General features: G+C 48.1%; 1 protein-coding gene across 1 annotated transcript in view; it reads left to right on the plus strand.

The window, feature by feature from the left end:
- Positions 1-14,777, plus strand: part of Dctd (dCMP deaminase) — a 33,721-nt gene extending 18,944 nt beyond the window's left edge. The window contains exons 4-6 of the mRNA XM_051182411.1: positions 11,600-11,716; positions 13,022-13,118; positions 14,445-14,777. Coding sequence (XP_051038368.1) covers positions 11,600-11,716; positions 13,022-13,118; positions 14,445-14,523 — 293 coding nt within the window. The 3' untranslated portion in view covers positions 14,524-14,777. The remainder of the gene's footprint in view (positions 1-11,599; positions 11,717-13,021; positions 13,119-14,444) is intronic.
- Positions 14,778-15,515: the final 738 nt, after the last annotated feature.

Below are 15,515 nucleotides of genomic sequence, written 5' to 3' on the forward strand. Positions count from 1 at the left end.
AAAAGTACCACAGACAGACAGACAGACCACACATACACACACACGCATGCACGCACACACGCACGTACACATGCCTGCAGGTGTGGGTGGAGATGAGAGAGAAGGAAGGGTGTTAGAGACCAGGACTCCCGATCAGGAAGAGAAGAGAAAGGAGGGGGAAGTAGGAGTGGAGTTGGGGGTGGTGGCGGGGGTGTAAATACAGGGAGTGGATGTGACTAAATGCATGTATGAAAAGGGCACAGTGAAACCTATTATTCTGTATAATTAATATGCCCTAACCTCCCCCCCAAAATGGATAGAAGAAAACTAGAGGTTATATCTGCATTACAATGAGACAGTTATTTTTAAAGTTAGACTAGCAGTCGTTGAAATGATTTCTTCTTGAAAAGAAAGTTGAGTGTCTGACCTCTGCTTAAAGAATGAGGACTGTGTACGTGTTGAAGGGGGAAGGAAGCCGAGAAAGGGAAGCCCAGCACTCCACATTGGGAGTGAGGGCTGCAGCCTTGGGCTTGGCCAAGAGAGGAGCCCCTGTTTTGCTTGTGAGAGTTTGTGCTGGAGGATGGAGCAACGAACCAGAACATTAGGGAAAAGCCAAAAGCTGATGTACTTGATAGTTTAAAGATTGCCTTTATTTCCAGGCAGTAGTGGCACATGCCTTTAATCCCAGCACTCAGGAGGCAGAGGCAGAGGCAGGAGGATCTCTGTGAGTTCCAGGCTACCTTGGTCTACAAGTGAGTTCCAGGACTGCTAAGGCTGTTGTTACACAGAGAAACCCTGTCTCTGGGGGAGGGGGGATGGCCTTTACCATTTACTATTATCATTATTATTATTCCTTCTTTATATGTGTGTGTGTGTGTCTGTCTGTCTGTCTGTCTGTCTGTCTGGGTGTGTGTATTGTGTGTTATGGTTTATATGTGAAGATCTGGGGACACCCTTAGGTATGCATCTAAAGGCACTTCCTACCTCATTAGCTTATACCTCAACTGCATAGGCCAGCCTTGCTGCAGAGGGCTTCTAGAGATCTGCTTACCCCCTGTGTCACAGTGTTTGTGATTATAGGCATTGCATTGCGTCCATCATTTTGTTTTGTTTTTCCAGACAGGTTTTCTATGTGTGATAGCCTTGGGTATCCAAGAACTCACTCTGTAAGCCAGGCTGGCATTGAACTCAGAGATCCACCTGCTTCTGCCTCCTGAGTGCTGGGATACAGGCATACGCCACCACCAGCCAGCCCGTGTCCAGCTTTTATGTGGATCCTAGACATCTGAACTCACACCCTCACTTTATCAACTACTTTTATTTTGTTTTGCTTTTCATTCAAATATACTTTCCCAGAGCTGGTATTAATCATGCAAACAGAATACCCACCTTATTGAAGGCTCACAGGCCTTCTAATGGCAGGTGTGCCATTGCCTGCCAAAAACCCATTCTCCATTCTATCTGCTTTAGGTAAGACTAGCTAGTTTTGGGAGAGACATTTTGATTTCCTATCAAGGACCAGGACAAGTAGTGCCCGGCCTCTGGGTGTTAAGCAAGCTTTCTGGCCTGGAGTAGCTTTCCAGGTTTCTTGCTCTTGATACATGTAGGTGGCTGAGAAATAGGCCCCAAGCATTCCACTTGGCTGCACACTTAGCCGGCCAAGTGGACCTTTATCAAGTTGGTCTGTTGTCCCTCCTTAAGGACAGTGTGGGGCTCTAGGCCTGAGGCCCAGCCTGAGTGGTTTTCCACAGACGGATGAAACAGTGATACAGAGGCTGTGGAGACTCCGCCCTCCACCTGAGAGTCAAGTGTTAGGCCAGAAAGGCCCAGGGCAGATTTGAGGTCCTGAATGGAGGGAGTATGGGGAATTTCAAGGTGGGGGTGAGGTGGGCAGGTCCCTTGTGAGGATGTTCTCCAAGGTTGGGGCTTCTCTGGACCCCTTATGACCCAGGAGGCTAGTATTAGTCAAGTGGGCCTTGGTAGGGAAGAGGTTCTCTGGGAAAGTGTGTTGTGGTTGCTGAAGTTAAAAGGGGTGCAGGACTGAGCACAGCAGTTAGAGTTGGGTCTGTCATCTCAGAGCCCACGGTTTCCTTTTTTGTTGTTATGTCATTTGACTGTGAATGTGTAAGCCTGTGGGCTGTAAGATGGCTTGTATTTTGAGTTGTTCGTGTCACACAGACGACCTCATCTTCTCTTAATACACAGCTCTGCATTTTCCTTTCATTCTGTGACTTTTGATAAGACAAAGGATGCCTGTTTAGAATTCTGTGCCTTATTTCCGTAAACTGCCTGATTCTTGCCATGTCAGTTATTACCCAAGGTGGTCTGTTTATTAGGCCGATTTTCACGAATGAGCCTCAACATATAATGATAAACTTTGTTCCACACTCCCTGAGGAGAGTTAGACAAAGGGTAGTTGTAGTCACTCTGACAATTCTTACAGAGGAGTGCTATGTAGTAACAGATCGGAGTCTTGGAAGTTGTGAATGTTAACTCTGGCACCATTCACAGAACTCTTCTTAAGTGAGAAAGTTCACTTTTGATACTGAATAGAGGAGAAGCTCTGTTGTTTTGCAATATTACCTTCAATAATTGGGATCTGCATTTCCTCCTTTATTTATCCAATAAATATTTAACACCATTATGTTCCTGGCATGGCATTAGACTCTAGGGGGGAAGCTACAAAGAACTTAGAGGGCTTAAGCTCTGCCCCCAAGGGGGGCATAAAGGAAAACAGTTATATCTAATTGTTTTTAACATTGAGCAGTGTAAATGCTTCTATCCTGTCTTCTTGGTCACCGGGGGAGAAGGGGTCTTGTGGCCACTCCACCCCTTCCTGAATTCTCTTCTTTTCTGTCTTCCCATGGCCTTGGAGTTTATTAGCAGTGAGGCTTGAGAGAACAGGACTGAAGCCCCTCTGGCCAGCCATTGCTCTCTGATGGTCTGTGATATGATGAGTTCCAGATTTTTTCTATAGTTCCCTGTATGGCCAGAGACCATCACTTTTTCACTCACGGCTGAGAACTCTCAATACTTGGAGTTAATTCCTTGTTTGAGGATGTTAGTATGTACACATACTTCCCGAGAGACCTCTCGCTTAGCTTCCTGGTTAAACACTGCCTGGCTCCTACACATGTAGTTGCTATTCCATGCAAAACCAGGAGGCTAGTCCTTCATCCTTCTAACCCTGAATAGATCCCTAATAAATGTGTCCGACTGTATGAGCAAGTAGTGCTTTAAATGTCTAGATGGTGAGCTTAGGCCACTGTTCTGTGACAGGCTCAACTGGATATAGGAAGCTGGTGGCTAGAGATGGAGGGTAGAGGAGGTTCTTAAAGGGACCCGTATTTGCTTTCTGGGAATTATGTATGCTTTGGACTCTTGTATTCTGCAGCTGTTTGTTTTAGTATTGTGTGCATTGGGGAATCTCAGAATCCTATAGAGCTGGGCTTCCCAGATTTGTTTACACTTTTGAGTCATCTGGGGATTCTCTTAGAAGTTCCCAAGGCTAGACTATTACTCTCCAGTATGGAACAGATACTAATTTGGAAGCTCCTCTGGGGATAAATGTTGAGTGGCATGGTGGTTGTGGATAACACACCCCAGACCTTCAGTTATGCTACATGATGGCCAGGTGCAAGCCTCCTGGACAGGTCGAGGGATTCAGAGCTATATCTGTGCTGATGATTTCTATATTTCACCCCTGTGGCTAGGGAGTGAAAGGCTTAAACTAACAAAGAAATGAAATGGAGCCCAAATAAGGAAACTCCCCAAACGGAATGCAGGGCAGTCTGACTCAGAAAGCTGAACAAGGCCACTATGACTTAGTTCCTGGAATTTGCTAACCACCCACAACCTCTCCCTTACAAGGCCCTAAGATAGCCGGATACCAAGAATTTCCAAATGGTCACCCTCCCCCAGAGAACTCAAGGGGGAACAAACTGCCCCACAGGTCAGTGTGTCAGCAGATGACAAATAGGGTCCTTGAGAAACAAAGAGATAGCTGCAACTCCCGTTTGCTTAGGCAAGATTGATTAGCACACCCTGAGGCCTTCTGACCTAAACAGTGAGACCATCTGGCCTCAAAAAGATAAGGGGCATGCTAGAGCCCATGACTCTGGTCACTACTCAACGGTCAGAGGGTCACGGCCCCTCTGTAAGCTTGTGGGTTTTGCTTTTAAAAATGCCTGTGCCCAGAGATTGACGCTTCTCTCTAGCCTGTGTGCTGAGGGGTCCTGTTTGCGCAAACATTTCCTGTTCGTTAAAGCCTCTTGCGTGTTGCATCAACTGGAATGGACATTGAGTTCTTGGGGGAACCAACTGGAACGGGGAGACTTCTCATTCGGAGGTCTTACATTTGGAGGTCCCACCGAGACCTGGTTGACCCCAAACTCAATTCCATCGCCAGTTGGAGGTAAGATCGAGCTCATGACCTGTATGATTGATGTTATGTGTTTTTGACTTGAGTTTAATTTGAATTTTGAATCTGTGCCTGTGCAGGACTTGTATCTGGTAGAGGACCACAGGGTGAGACAGACATGTCCTGAGACACTTGGTCCCACCCTGGATGAAAGTCCAAGGGTTGTTTGGAGGATGGGAGGAGATGAGGTCCTACTTCTCCAGGGTACGGCCGGCCCCCGGACTCTGCTTCCCTCCCGCATTGTAACTTTGGTTTGTCGCCGTTCACCTACCACGCGTATTGTCCTTCTATTTCTACTGTTTGTGTCCGTTTGTATTCTCCCCATGGGCCAACAACTAACTACCCCCCTAAGTTTGACTTTAGATCACTGGCAGGGTGTCTTAGACCGGGCCCACAACGAGTCACTGGATGTCTGGAAGAAGAAATGGCGTACCTTCTGTTCCTCGGAATGGCCCACTTTTAATGTGGGCTGGCTGAGGGATGGCACCTTTAATTTTACAACTATCTTGCAGGTCAAAGCCTGCATTCTCCAGCCAGGATCATAGGGCCACCCTGACCAGACTCCCTATATTCTCACCTGGGAAAGCCTGAGCCGCCCTGGGTCAAGTCTTTCCTTTCACCTCCTCCCTCGGGCCCCTGCCCGGCACCTCTGCCTTCCCATGTTCCACTCATCCCCACGACCTTGACGTCTTCTCTGTTCCCCTTGACGGAGCCCCAAACTCCCAACCATAGACCCAAAGCTCCCCCCCCCCATCCTGCCGGATATGCAGGAGGATCTCCTTCTAAAAGCCTCCTCCCCTATACCCTAATCCTCAGCCAGCAGCATCCTGACCCTCAACGTCTACACCCGCCCAGGGACTCCTATTCCGAAGTTCCACTTTGGCGCCGGCCACCAGAGGCCCTTAGGGCCCGTTGCCACCATCCACCTGACTACGACCCCACAGAGATAGAATGCCAGAAGAACCCAATAGCTCTGGAGTCTCCCAGGACTTCGCTCTCTAGTCGTTGGTGTTACGGCACTTCCAGTACTGGCCCTTCACCTCTGCAGATCTTTATAATTGGGAAACCCCTCCTTCTCACAGGACCCCCCCTCTCCAAGCTCTGACAGGTCTTATTGAATCCATCCTTATCACCCACCAACCCATATGGGATAATTGCCAGAAGCTCTTGCAGGATCTCCTTACAACTGAGGAGAGACAATGAGTTCTCCTAGAAGCTCAGAAGAACGTGCAGGGACCAGATGGCAGGCCTACTCAACTCCCCAATGAAATAGAGCAAACCGGCGGATTGGGACATCAGTATGGCAGCCGATAGGGAGCGTCACCGTCTCTATCACCATACTCTGTTTGTGGGTTTTAAAGGGGCAGGGAGACACCCCACGAATTTGGCTAAGGTACGTGTGGTAGATCAGGGATCGGAAGAAACCCCCGCAGGCTTCTTAGAATGCCTGATGGAGGCCTACAGGATGTACACCCCTTTTGACCCTCAGGCCCCAGATAGGGAGGCTGATGTAATCATGTCATTCATTGGATAGCCGGCGCCCGACAAAACTACAACACCTTGAGTGGTTGCAGAGATACACCCTTTGAGACCTAGTAAAGGAAGCAGAAAAGATTTTTAACAAGAGAGAAACTCCAGAGGAGAAGGAAGAAAGATTGCGGAAGTTACAGGAAGACAGGGAGGACAAGAGAGATAGAAAGCGAAACCAGGAGCTGACAAAGATTTTGGCCATGGTAGTGGAGAAATCAGAACCTAGACCAGGCCAGACAGGGAACCTGGGGGACAAGGAGAACGAGGATGGAGAGAGACCAATGTGCTTACTGCAAGGAAAAGGGGCTTTGGGTCAAGGATTGCCCCAAGAACCCCAGACAGAAGCCCGTCCCTGTTCTCTTTGGAAGGAGAAGATTAGGCCAGTCAGGGCCAGGATCCCCCTCCTGAGCCCAGGGTAACCCTTAATATAGAGGGGCAGCCCGTAACCTTTTTAGTAGGTACAGGAGCTCAACACTCAGTCCTAACCCAGACCCATAGACCACTGAGTTCCCGAACTGCTTGGGTTCAGGGTGCTACCGGAAAAATTTACACCGATGGACAACAGAACGAAAGGTTCATCTGAGCATTGGACAAGTGACCCACTCCTTCCTGCTCATGCCAGAATGCCCCTACCCCTTGCTAGGGAGAGACCTCCTTTCCAAAGGAGTAGCCCACATCCACTTCCATCAGGATGGGACCACGGTGATGGGAGAAAAGGGGTACTAACTCTACGACTGGAGGATGAACATAGGCTTCTTGAAGACCCGTCACCCCCTTTGACACACATGGAAACTAGTTGGTTGGAAAAATACCCTCATACCTAGGCTGAAACAGCAGGCGTGGGACTAGCCAAAAAGCAGTCCCCACTGATAATCAACCTCAAGCCCTCAGCAGCCCCCATGGCCATCAAACAATATCCCATGAGCCATGAGGCTAGGGAAGGAAGGAATCAGACCACACATTAACACCTACTACGGCAGGGCATCCTCAGGCCCTTTCATAGCCCTTAGAACACCCCTCTCCTTCCCGTAAAGAAGCCACGCATGGGGAACTACAGACCTCCAGGAGGTCAATTGAAAGACTGAGGATATCCATCCAACGGCACCCAATCCCTGTAATTTGCTGAGCCCGCTGCCCCCGTGCCATATCTGGTACCCAGTATTAGATCTTTTTGCCTCAGACTGAGCCCACAGAGCCAGCCCTTGTTTGCATTTGAATGGAAGGACTGAGATTGGGTTTTCTGGCCAACTCACATGGACACGACTTGCCCAAGGGTTTAAGAATTCACCCACTCTAGTCGATGAAGCTGTACACCAGGATTTAGCGGACTTCTGGATCCATTACCCTAATGTAGTCTTACTCCGATATGTAGATGACCTTCTCTTGGGAACAGAGACTGAGCATGACTGCCTCCAAGGTACTGAGGCCCTACTGCAAAAGCTGGGAGAATTGGGGTACTGGGCATCAGCAAAGAAAGCCCAACTCTGTAAAGAACAGGTCACCTACTTGAGATACCAGCTCCAGGGAGGTCAGGGATGGAGGGGCGTAAATAGGCGGTAGCCCTGATCCCACCGCCCAAAACCCCTGAGTGGTACGCAAGTTCCTAGGCAGCGCAGGATTCTGCCGCCTCTGGAATCCGGGCCTTGTGGAGCTAGCAACCCTGCTATACTCCCTAACCAAGACTAACACCCCTTTTGCATGGACAGAAGAACATCAGAAGGCCTTTGATGAAATCAAAAGAGCCTTGCTATTGGCACCAGCTATGAGTCTCCCCAGCATAAGCCTTTCTCCCTTTGTCTTCCAGGTAAGTCAGTTGGTGCCCAAACATTGGGATTAATTGGAAGCTACATTGTGCATAGAGACCACAAAGCTCAGGACAGGTAGAAAGAATGAACAGAACAATTAAAGAGACCCTAACTAAATTGACCATAGAGACTGGCAGTAGCTCCTGCCTATGGCACTGTTCCGGGTCCGGAACACACCCTTGATACATGGGCTTACACCTTTTGAGATCTTATTCAGAGGACCCCTACCCATAATAAATATGCTCCCCGCAGATCCTAACCATCCCGCTGACTCCCCACCCCTCTAGGCCTGCCTATGTGCTCTTCAGATTATTCAGAACCAGATCTGGAAGCCACTGGCTGCAGCATACCAGGCCGGAAGCTCTGTCGTCCCTCACCCATTCCAGATTGGGGACTCCTTAAATGTCAGGTGCCACCAGTCCAAGACTCTCAAGCCTCATTGGAAGGGCCCTTACACTGTGCTCCTGACCTCCCCCATGGCACTCAAGGTGGGCAGAATCGCGGCATGGGTCCACACCTCACAGGTCAAGAAGGCTGGAGCCATCGGAGATCAAATGAAGGACAAGACACTGGGATGGCGACTGCAACGCATCCAAAACCCGCTCAAGCTAAGACTTCCCCGCAATGCCTAATCGTTTTGCTTTGCTTGCTGTTCCCCCATTTCCCAGCCCCTATTAAGGACAACCTGTATGCCCCTCAGTAATTGATCTGGCAAGTGATTTCCCAGACGGGTGAGGTTGTCTGGTCCACCTGTGGCCATTATCCACCTGGCACCCAGTGGCCTCGCCTCACCCCTGATTTTTGTCAACTGGCCGCTGGACTGGAAACTTGGGGCATCCCTACTTATGGTGTGGACTCCCTTAAGAAGGAAATGCCTAGGTCAGACCTAGGGGACGGATGCTTTGGGGGCTGTAGCAACCCCAGGACCCGATGCTACTTGGCTCAATCAGACTTCTACGTCTGCCCTCAGCAGGGTCAACCCAGGGGGATATCAAGAGTATTTTTGTAAAAAATGGGGATGTGAAACCACCGGGAGTGCCTATTGGAACCTAAGCTCATTTTGGGATCTAATAACTGCGCCGAAATTACACCCCCCCCCCCTTGGGCAGATCTGACTGCGTGCTGCCAGCTGACTGGGGGAATTGGACCTGTGATTCGGGCCTTTGCCTCCCCTTGAGAATTGACTTCACCAACCAAGGGAGGAAAAACTGTGTTGCCTGGTTGAAAGACAAGACTTGGGGACTGAGATGGTACTTGCAGGGGCCAGATAAAGGGGTTGTCTTTAAGATTTGCCTGGAGATTCAGGACCCTGCTCCACGAGCCATAGGGCCCAACCCAGTTCTTAGAAACCTAAACCCCCCCACACCTGGAGCCCCAATTTTGGTCACTACCCAGTCCCAATCGCCATCAGTCACCCTCAGGTCACTGTCCCCCGGGGAGAAGATACCCCCTCAACCGGCCAGCAGGCCTTCTTTGGCCTCAATCGAACAAGGCCAGATATGACTAACCCTTGCTGGCTATGCCTTGCCTCCGCCCCTCCTTATTACAAGGGCATAGCCACTAATGGGGCGTTTACTAACACCACCGAACCATCCTAGTATGACCAGGGGGGACACACCATAGGCTAATTCTCACCCAAGTCTCAGGAAGGGGCACCTGTTTAGGATCTGTTCCCCAGGCTCACTAGGACCTCTGTAACAACACTCTCCTACAGTCTCAGACTGGTACAAGTCCCAAATACCTGATACCTGGCCCTGGCCTATGGTGGGCCTGCAGCATGGGGCTCACCCCTTGCATATATACAGGGGCCCTTGACCTAACTAAAGACTTTTGTGTGCTGGTCCAACTGCCTTGCGTATTTTACCACCCAACAGAATACCTGGAAGAAATATATGGTTATCACCAGACCCGATACAGGAGAGAACCTATATCCCTGACTTTAGCCGTTCTGCTAGGGGTAGGGGTTGCTGCAGGGATTGGCACTGGGACTGTGGCCTTAGTTCCAGGGCCACAACAATATAGTGAACTCAGGTATGCTACGACAGAGGACCTAAAAATATTAGAAAAGTCAGTGATTAGACTGGAAGACTCGTTAGCCTCCCTAGCAGAGGTTGCCCTTCAGAACTGGAGAGGATTGGACTTATTGTTCCTAAAAGAAGGAGGACTCTGTGTCGCCCTCAAAGAGGAATGCTGTTTCTATGTTAACCAGTCAGGAGTAATCAGGGATTCCATGGCTAACTCAGGGAGAGACTAGCCCAAAGACAGAGGGAGGCTGAGGCCCAACACTGATGGTTCAACAGGACCCCATGGCTGACCACCCTAGTTTCCACCCTGATAGGAGCTCTGTTCATACTCCTTCTGCTCCTAACATTTGGCATCTGTCTCCTCAACAGGCTTTTACGGTTTATACGAGAGAGACTATCCATAACTCGGGCCCTTGTCCTTACTCAACAGTATTAGGCCATACCGAACATTGAGGTCTCTTAAGATTTTAAGATTAAAATCTTGCAAAAAGAAAAAGGGGGGAATGAAAGACTTAAACTAACAAAGAAATGAAATGGGTTCAAATAAGGAAACTCCCCAAATGGAATGCAGGGCAGTTTGACCCGGAAAGCTGAACAAGGCCACTATGACTTAGTTCCTGGAATTTGCTAACCACCTACAACCTCTCCCTTACAAGGCCCTAAGATAGCCGGATACCAAGAATTTCCAGATGGTCACCCTCCCTCAGAGAACTCAAGGGGGAACAAACTGCCCCACAGGTCAGTGTGTCAGCAGATGACAAATAGGGTCCTTGAGAAACAAAGAGATAGCTGCAACTCCCGTTTGCTTAGGCAAGATTGATTAGCACACCCTGAGGCCTTCTGACCTAAACAGTGAGACCATCTGGCCTCAAAAAGATAAGGGGCATGCTAGAGCCCATGACTCTGGTCACTACTCAACGGTCAGAGGGTCACGGCCCCTCTGTAAGCTTGTGGGTTTTGCTTTTAAAAATGCCTGTGCCCAGAGATTGACGCTTCTCTCTAGCCTGTGTGCTAAGGGGGCCCGTTTGCGCAAATGCTTCCCGTTCATTAAAGCCTCTTCTTCCTTGTTGCATCAACTGGACTGGACATTGAGTTCTTGGGGGAACTGACCGGAACAGGGAGACTCCTCATTCTGAGGATTTTAACAGGAGTAGCAGCAGCTAGCCTAATGGGACAGGGAAATGTATCAGCCTTGGTAACAAGGGAGAGAAAGGAGGGTGCTTCCTTTGACCTTGAGCTCAGGCAAAGATGCTTGCATGATCCTTTGCAATCATTGGTGGAGCGGATCTGTATGTCGAGAAATTGATTGTTCATTGCCCTTAAGTGGATGAGTGTGTTTGTAAAATAGATAAATATCTGGTTATCCACTGCCCACCCTCCACCCCCACCCCCCACCAGTGGGCCGAGCATGGTGGGGGGGAGTATCCCTCAGCTTCACTTCTTGTGTTCTTATGCCCCGGGCCCTCTTAACAGCCATGCTGAATACCCTTGTGTGTGCAGACCACTACACAAATGAGCCATTTTATGTGGGCAATTCAATACCCCAGGGTCTTGTGGAGCAGTGAGGTATTGCTCCGCTTAGGGTGGGTGGAGGTACTTGACCTCAGCCCCTCCTGGTGCTCTAGGTACTTAGAAACCAAGGCCAGCCGCTGGAGCAGCTTGCCTGGTAACCACCACCCAGAAAGACCACGGGGCCCTTGTTTTGGTAGTCTCGGTGTTGCTGTTTCTGATCAATTTATTTTCATTGAGTCTGTTCCATGCTATTTCTTAGGTGGAGAATGACTTAGAGACCCTTTCACGAGCTGCAGCAGCCTAAGCCCTGCTCTCTTTCTCTTTCACAGTGTGCCATGCTGAACTGAACGCCATCATGAACAAGAATTCGGCTGATGTGAAGGGCTGTAGTATGTACGTCGCCTTGTTCCCGTGTAATGAATGTGCTAAGCTCATCATCCAAGCAGGTAGGAACCAGGCCTTTCCGTTTGTCACATTTGCATCGGAGCCTGCTCATCAGCAGCTTCGTGCAGGTGTGTTTGATCTTAAATTGTTATTGTTTAGATCTAAATTAATTGCACTATCAACTTTGCAGGATATTTCCCGTGTTTGGTTTTTGAATGGTGCCAGATATCCAAAGACTAATTGCATCCTCTGTGATTCTTAGCATGTTTTTAATTTAGTTTGCAACTTCTTAAACTGCAAGCTGCCAAAAAACAACGCAGGCATTGCATATAATTACTGTCAATTTACCATTCTCTGACATATTGTGCATAGATTAGCGGGGAGGAAGGGAAATGAACTTCTGTCAGAAACAAGGTCAGCTGGGAGTCTGTATATCAAATTTTAATTTGTATCTAATACATGGTAGATATTTGAGGATCTAAGCAGATCTTTGCATATAAATATCATGAGACTCAAATGTTACTCTGGGCTTTTCTTTTATTATGTCACATCTGCCGTAAACCTACCACATTGTATTCTGTATATCACACCTGTATTTGAACTGTCACATCTAAGAGTGAGTAACCCTTTATCTCTGTAAAGCTCTCAGTTGGAGATTTAAAAGATTTAGCATGTTTAGCCAGATGTGTGGGTTAAAGGGACTGTTTATCATGAGCCCCCTGGGTATCAGAGCAGAAGTCAGCTGATAGCAGACCACAGCCATTGTTAAGGGGCAGTGTGGATGCCCATGAAGCTGCTACTGCTAACCTCTGTTTTCGGGGTGCTTCCTTAGCTGATCATAAGTGAAGAGGTTAGCAGCAGGTGCATGGACTCATGAGCAGTGTGTGGGCTCACCCCTTCTGAAGGGGGTTCGGAGCAGCCCTCAGGAGAAGGCCCTTGGGAATCCTAGCTGAGGTTCATGCTACCTAGGGTGATCCCTCCACAATGATACTTGATCCTAATGCTGCTTACCCCTGGATTAGCCAACATGCTCCACTCCCCACATTAGTCTCTAGAGTTGAGTAGTTGCTTAGTGAATAAAGAATAGTTGCTTACCTGCCGTAAAGAAAATTTGTTAACAACTTGACATGTTTTCTCACTTTGCATTTGTATGTTAAAAAAAAAAAAAAAAAAAAAAAAAAGCCATAAAGACTAGAAGTCAGATTAAATACAGTCCCCTCTGCTGTACTGGGAAGCCACAGATGAATAGTTCAATAACTGGACATTGTCTGGAGGCTCACTTGGAAAAGGTAATTAATTATAGGCTCTGGGCTCTGTCTCTTTTGCCTGTCTTTTGCATTTTGTGTTCATGCTTATCTTCTTTTCAGGTATAAAAGAAGTTATTTTCATGTCGGATAAATACCATGACAGTGAAGAGACAACAGCTGCTAGGCTCCTATTTAAACTGGCTGGGGTTACGTTCAGGTAGGTTGAGGAACCATTGTAGAAATACATGTGTCCTGGCCTAAAGTCTGGTGGTGCCACTCATGGTAATGTCTTTGGAAATGTGGCAGCATATGCCTCTAAAGATTATTTTAGGTATGGGGTAACGACAAAAATATCTGGAGACAGCCTGTTTAATGATTGTATTTTAATATTAGTGACTTTCTGAGGCTTAGACTAATTATGCAAGTAGCAAGAAATTTAAAAATTTACCACTTTTGTGCTAGTCCTGCCAAGCCTTTATAAATTTTGCATGTGCAAGGGTTCTAGTGGAGATGGTTTAGGATGAAAGCAGCCTGCCAGGGTGAGACACCAGGAATTCTTTTCTGAGCAACATTTTGAATTAAGAGCAGAAGCCCTTCTGACTTCTGTGATTATCTCTGCAGAGTGACGATTATGTTTTACTTGTGCATCTTGCGGTCTTTTGTGAGCGACTTGCCCTATTCACTGTGTTCTTAGAGACGTGGGATGCTTTGTTTTCTGAGACAGAGTCTTTGCATGAACAGGCTGGCCCTGAGCGTGGGTGTAACCCTGGCTTCCTCCTGCCTCAGTCTCCCAAGTGACACCACCCACCATACCCAGTTGGAAATAAGACTTTTGCAAGGTGTGTTCTTGATTGTTGTGCCTTATGTGCGGGCCCTGTTTGCTTTCTGTTGTTTTGATGAAACACTAACTGAAACAGATGTGGGGAGTAAAGGCTTTGTGTGGCTTACTGGTTATAGTCTAGCATCCTGGAAGCCAGGGCAGGAAGTAAAATGAACCTGGAGGTTTGCTTGTTTTAGAAAGTCCCAAAGTATCTGCGGTTGTTGTAGATGCATTGGAGATGAAAACACAGAGTGCTAACTATTTGCATTCATGGAACTTGATTTAGAAAATCCCCCCCACACACTTGAATGAGCTGTCTATCAGAGGCAAACAAAAGTGCACTGTGTTTGCTTGCTTTAGAGCAACTCAAGTAGGCTGCAGAGAGTTCCTAGAAAATAAGATAAATATGACGGTGAAACTGTAATCGGATATCATGTTGTGCTGCTAACTCGTTAGAAATCCTTTGACTCCCGGATAATTCATGAACTCAGACAGTTGAAGAACACACAAGCCGAGTCACCCCATGCGTCGTTCTTGTCTTAGTCTTTTCTGCCCTGTGTTCCGCTCCGTATGGGGTACTATAATTGGCTCCTGTAGAGAGAAAATATCAAGCGAGTCCCAGGATATTTCTTCTCTCTGCCCTGAAAATACAGTTTAAGCTGAAATAAACAAATTAACTACTCATTGGATAATTTCTTTATGCGTTTTGTTTTTCGTGTTCAGGAAATTCACACCGAAGCACAGCAAGATTGTCATTGACTTTGATTCAATTAACAGCCAACCGAGTCAGAAGCTCCAGTGAGTCCCGTCTCGTTAAATCTACAGAAGAAGGGTCCTCTCCTCTAAGCCGCCACCAGTACCTTTCATCTTGAAGTTGTACATAACTTTTTAATAGCAGGTGCAGCACACGTAGACATCTAAAGAAGATGTATAAAATGTCAAATCTTCTTTACTGTCCCTACTGACACATGGATCTACATCTGTTCAAGCTGTTGATTTAGTTTGATTGAGAAACTAAGGGCCTGCCCACAGGGCAGGAGTGAAGGTCTCTCCACCTTTGCAGCCTATCTGGCTGGGATGAGGGTTAGGGCAGAGTGTCGGCTCTCTTGTCATCGAAATCCAATAGCCGCTCCTCGATGCTGCATGGGTTAGGACATTCAAATAATTGCTTTGTGTTCTTAGGATGAGCAGACCCACGGTGATATGAACATCTGGCCCAAACAAAGCATACCCTGTCATACCCTTGGAAAAACAAAGAGAACCAAATGTGATGATAGCAGGGAAGTGTTTGCTGCAGACTTGAGGGGAGCTCTTGCCCTCCTACCCAGAGACGGCACATGTCCCAGCAGATGATCGGCACAACTGAACCAGGAAAATCCTCTCAGTTTTTACTCTCCTGCCACGCACATGGCATTGGCACGCCATCCCTCTGGAGGGCAGTGACCCTGTGGTTCCAGCACTTCTCCTTGGTTTGTTGGTTACATAGCCCTGTTAAATTTATCCGAGTGATAAGTGGTTCCTAGAGGAGGCAGCTTATCACTCCCCCTAGACCAGGCACTGTGTGGGGACAGCTGGAGTTGCACGGATGGATGGTGTGGGGTATCCCCACACCCCGTTTCCCCTGCTGTGTGGAAACATGTCACTCCTGCTCCACGTGCCAACATGGTTCATTTCCAAAGGCGCCCCACAACCAGAGAGTACATGAATTCCTGTCCTGTAAGAGCATTGTGGGAAACTGTTTACCTAGGGGTGGGCCATTCCAGACCACTGGTGATGGCACCTCATTCGTGTCCC

Source organism: Phodopus roborovskii, unplaced genomic scaffold (genome assembly GCF_943737965.1).
Source record: "Phodopus roborovskii unplaced genomic scaffold, PHOROB, whole genome shotgun sequence".
In the NCBI taxonomy this organism is placed as follows: domain Eukaryota; kingdom Metazoa; phylum Chordata; class Mammalia; order Rodentia; family Cricetidae; genus Phodopus; species Phodopus roborovskii.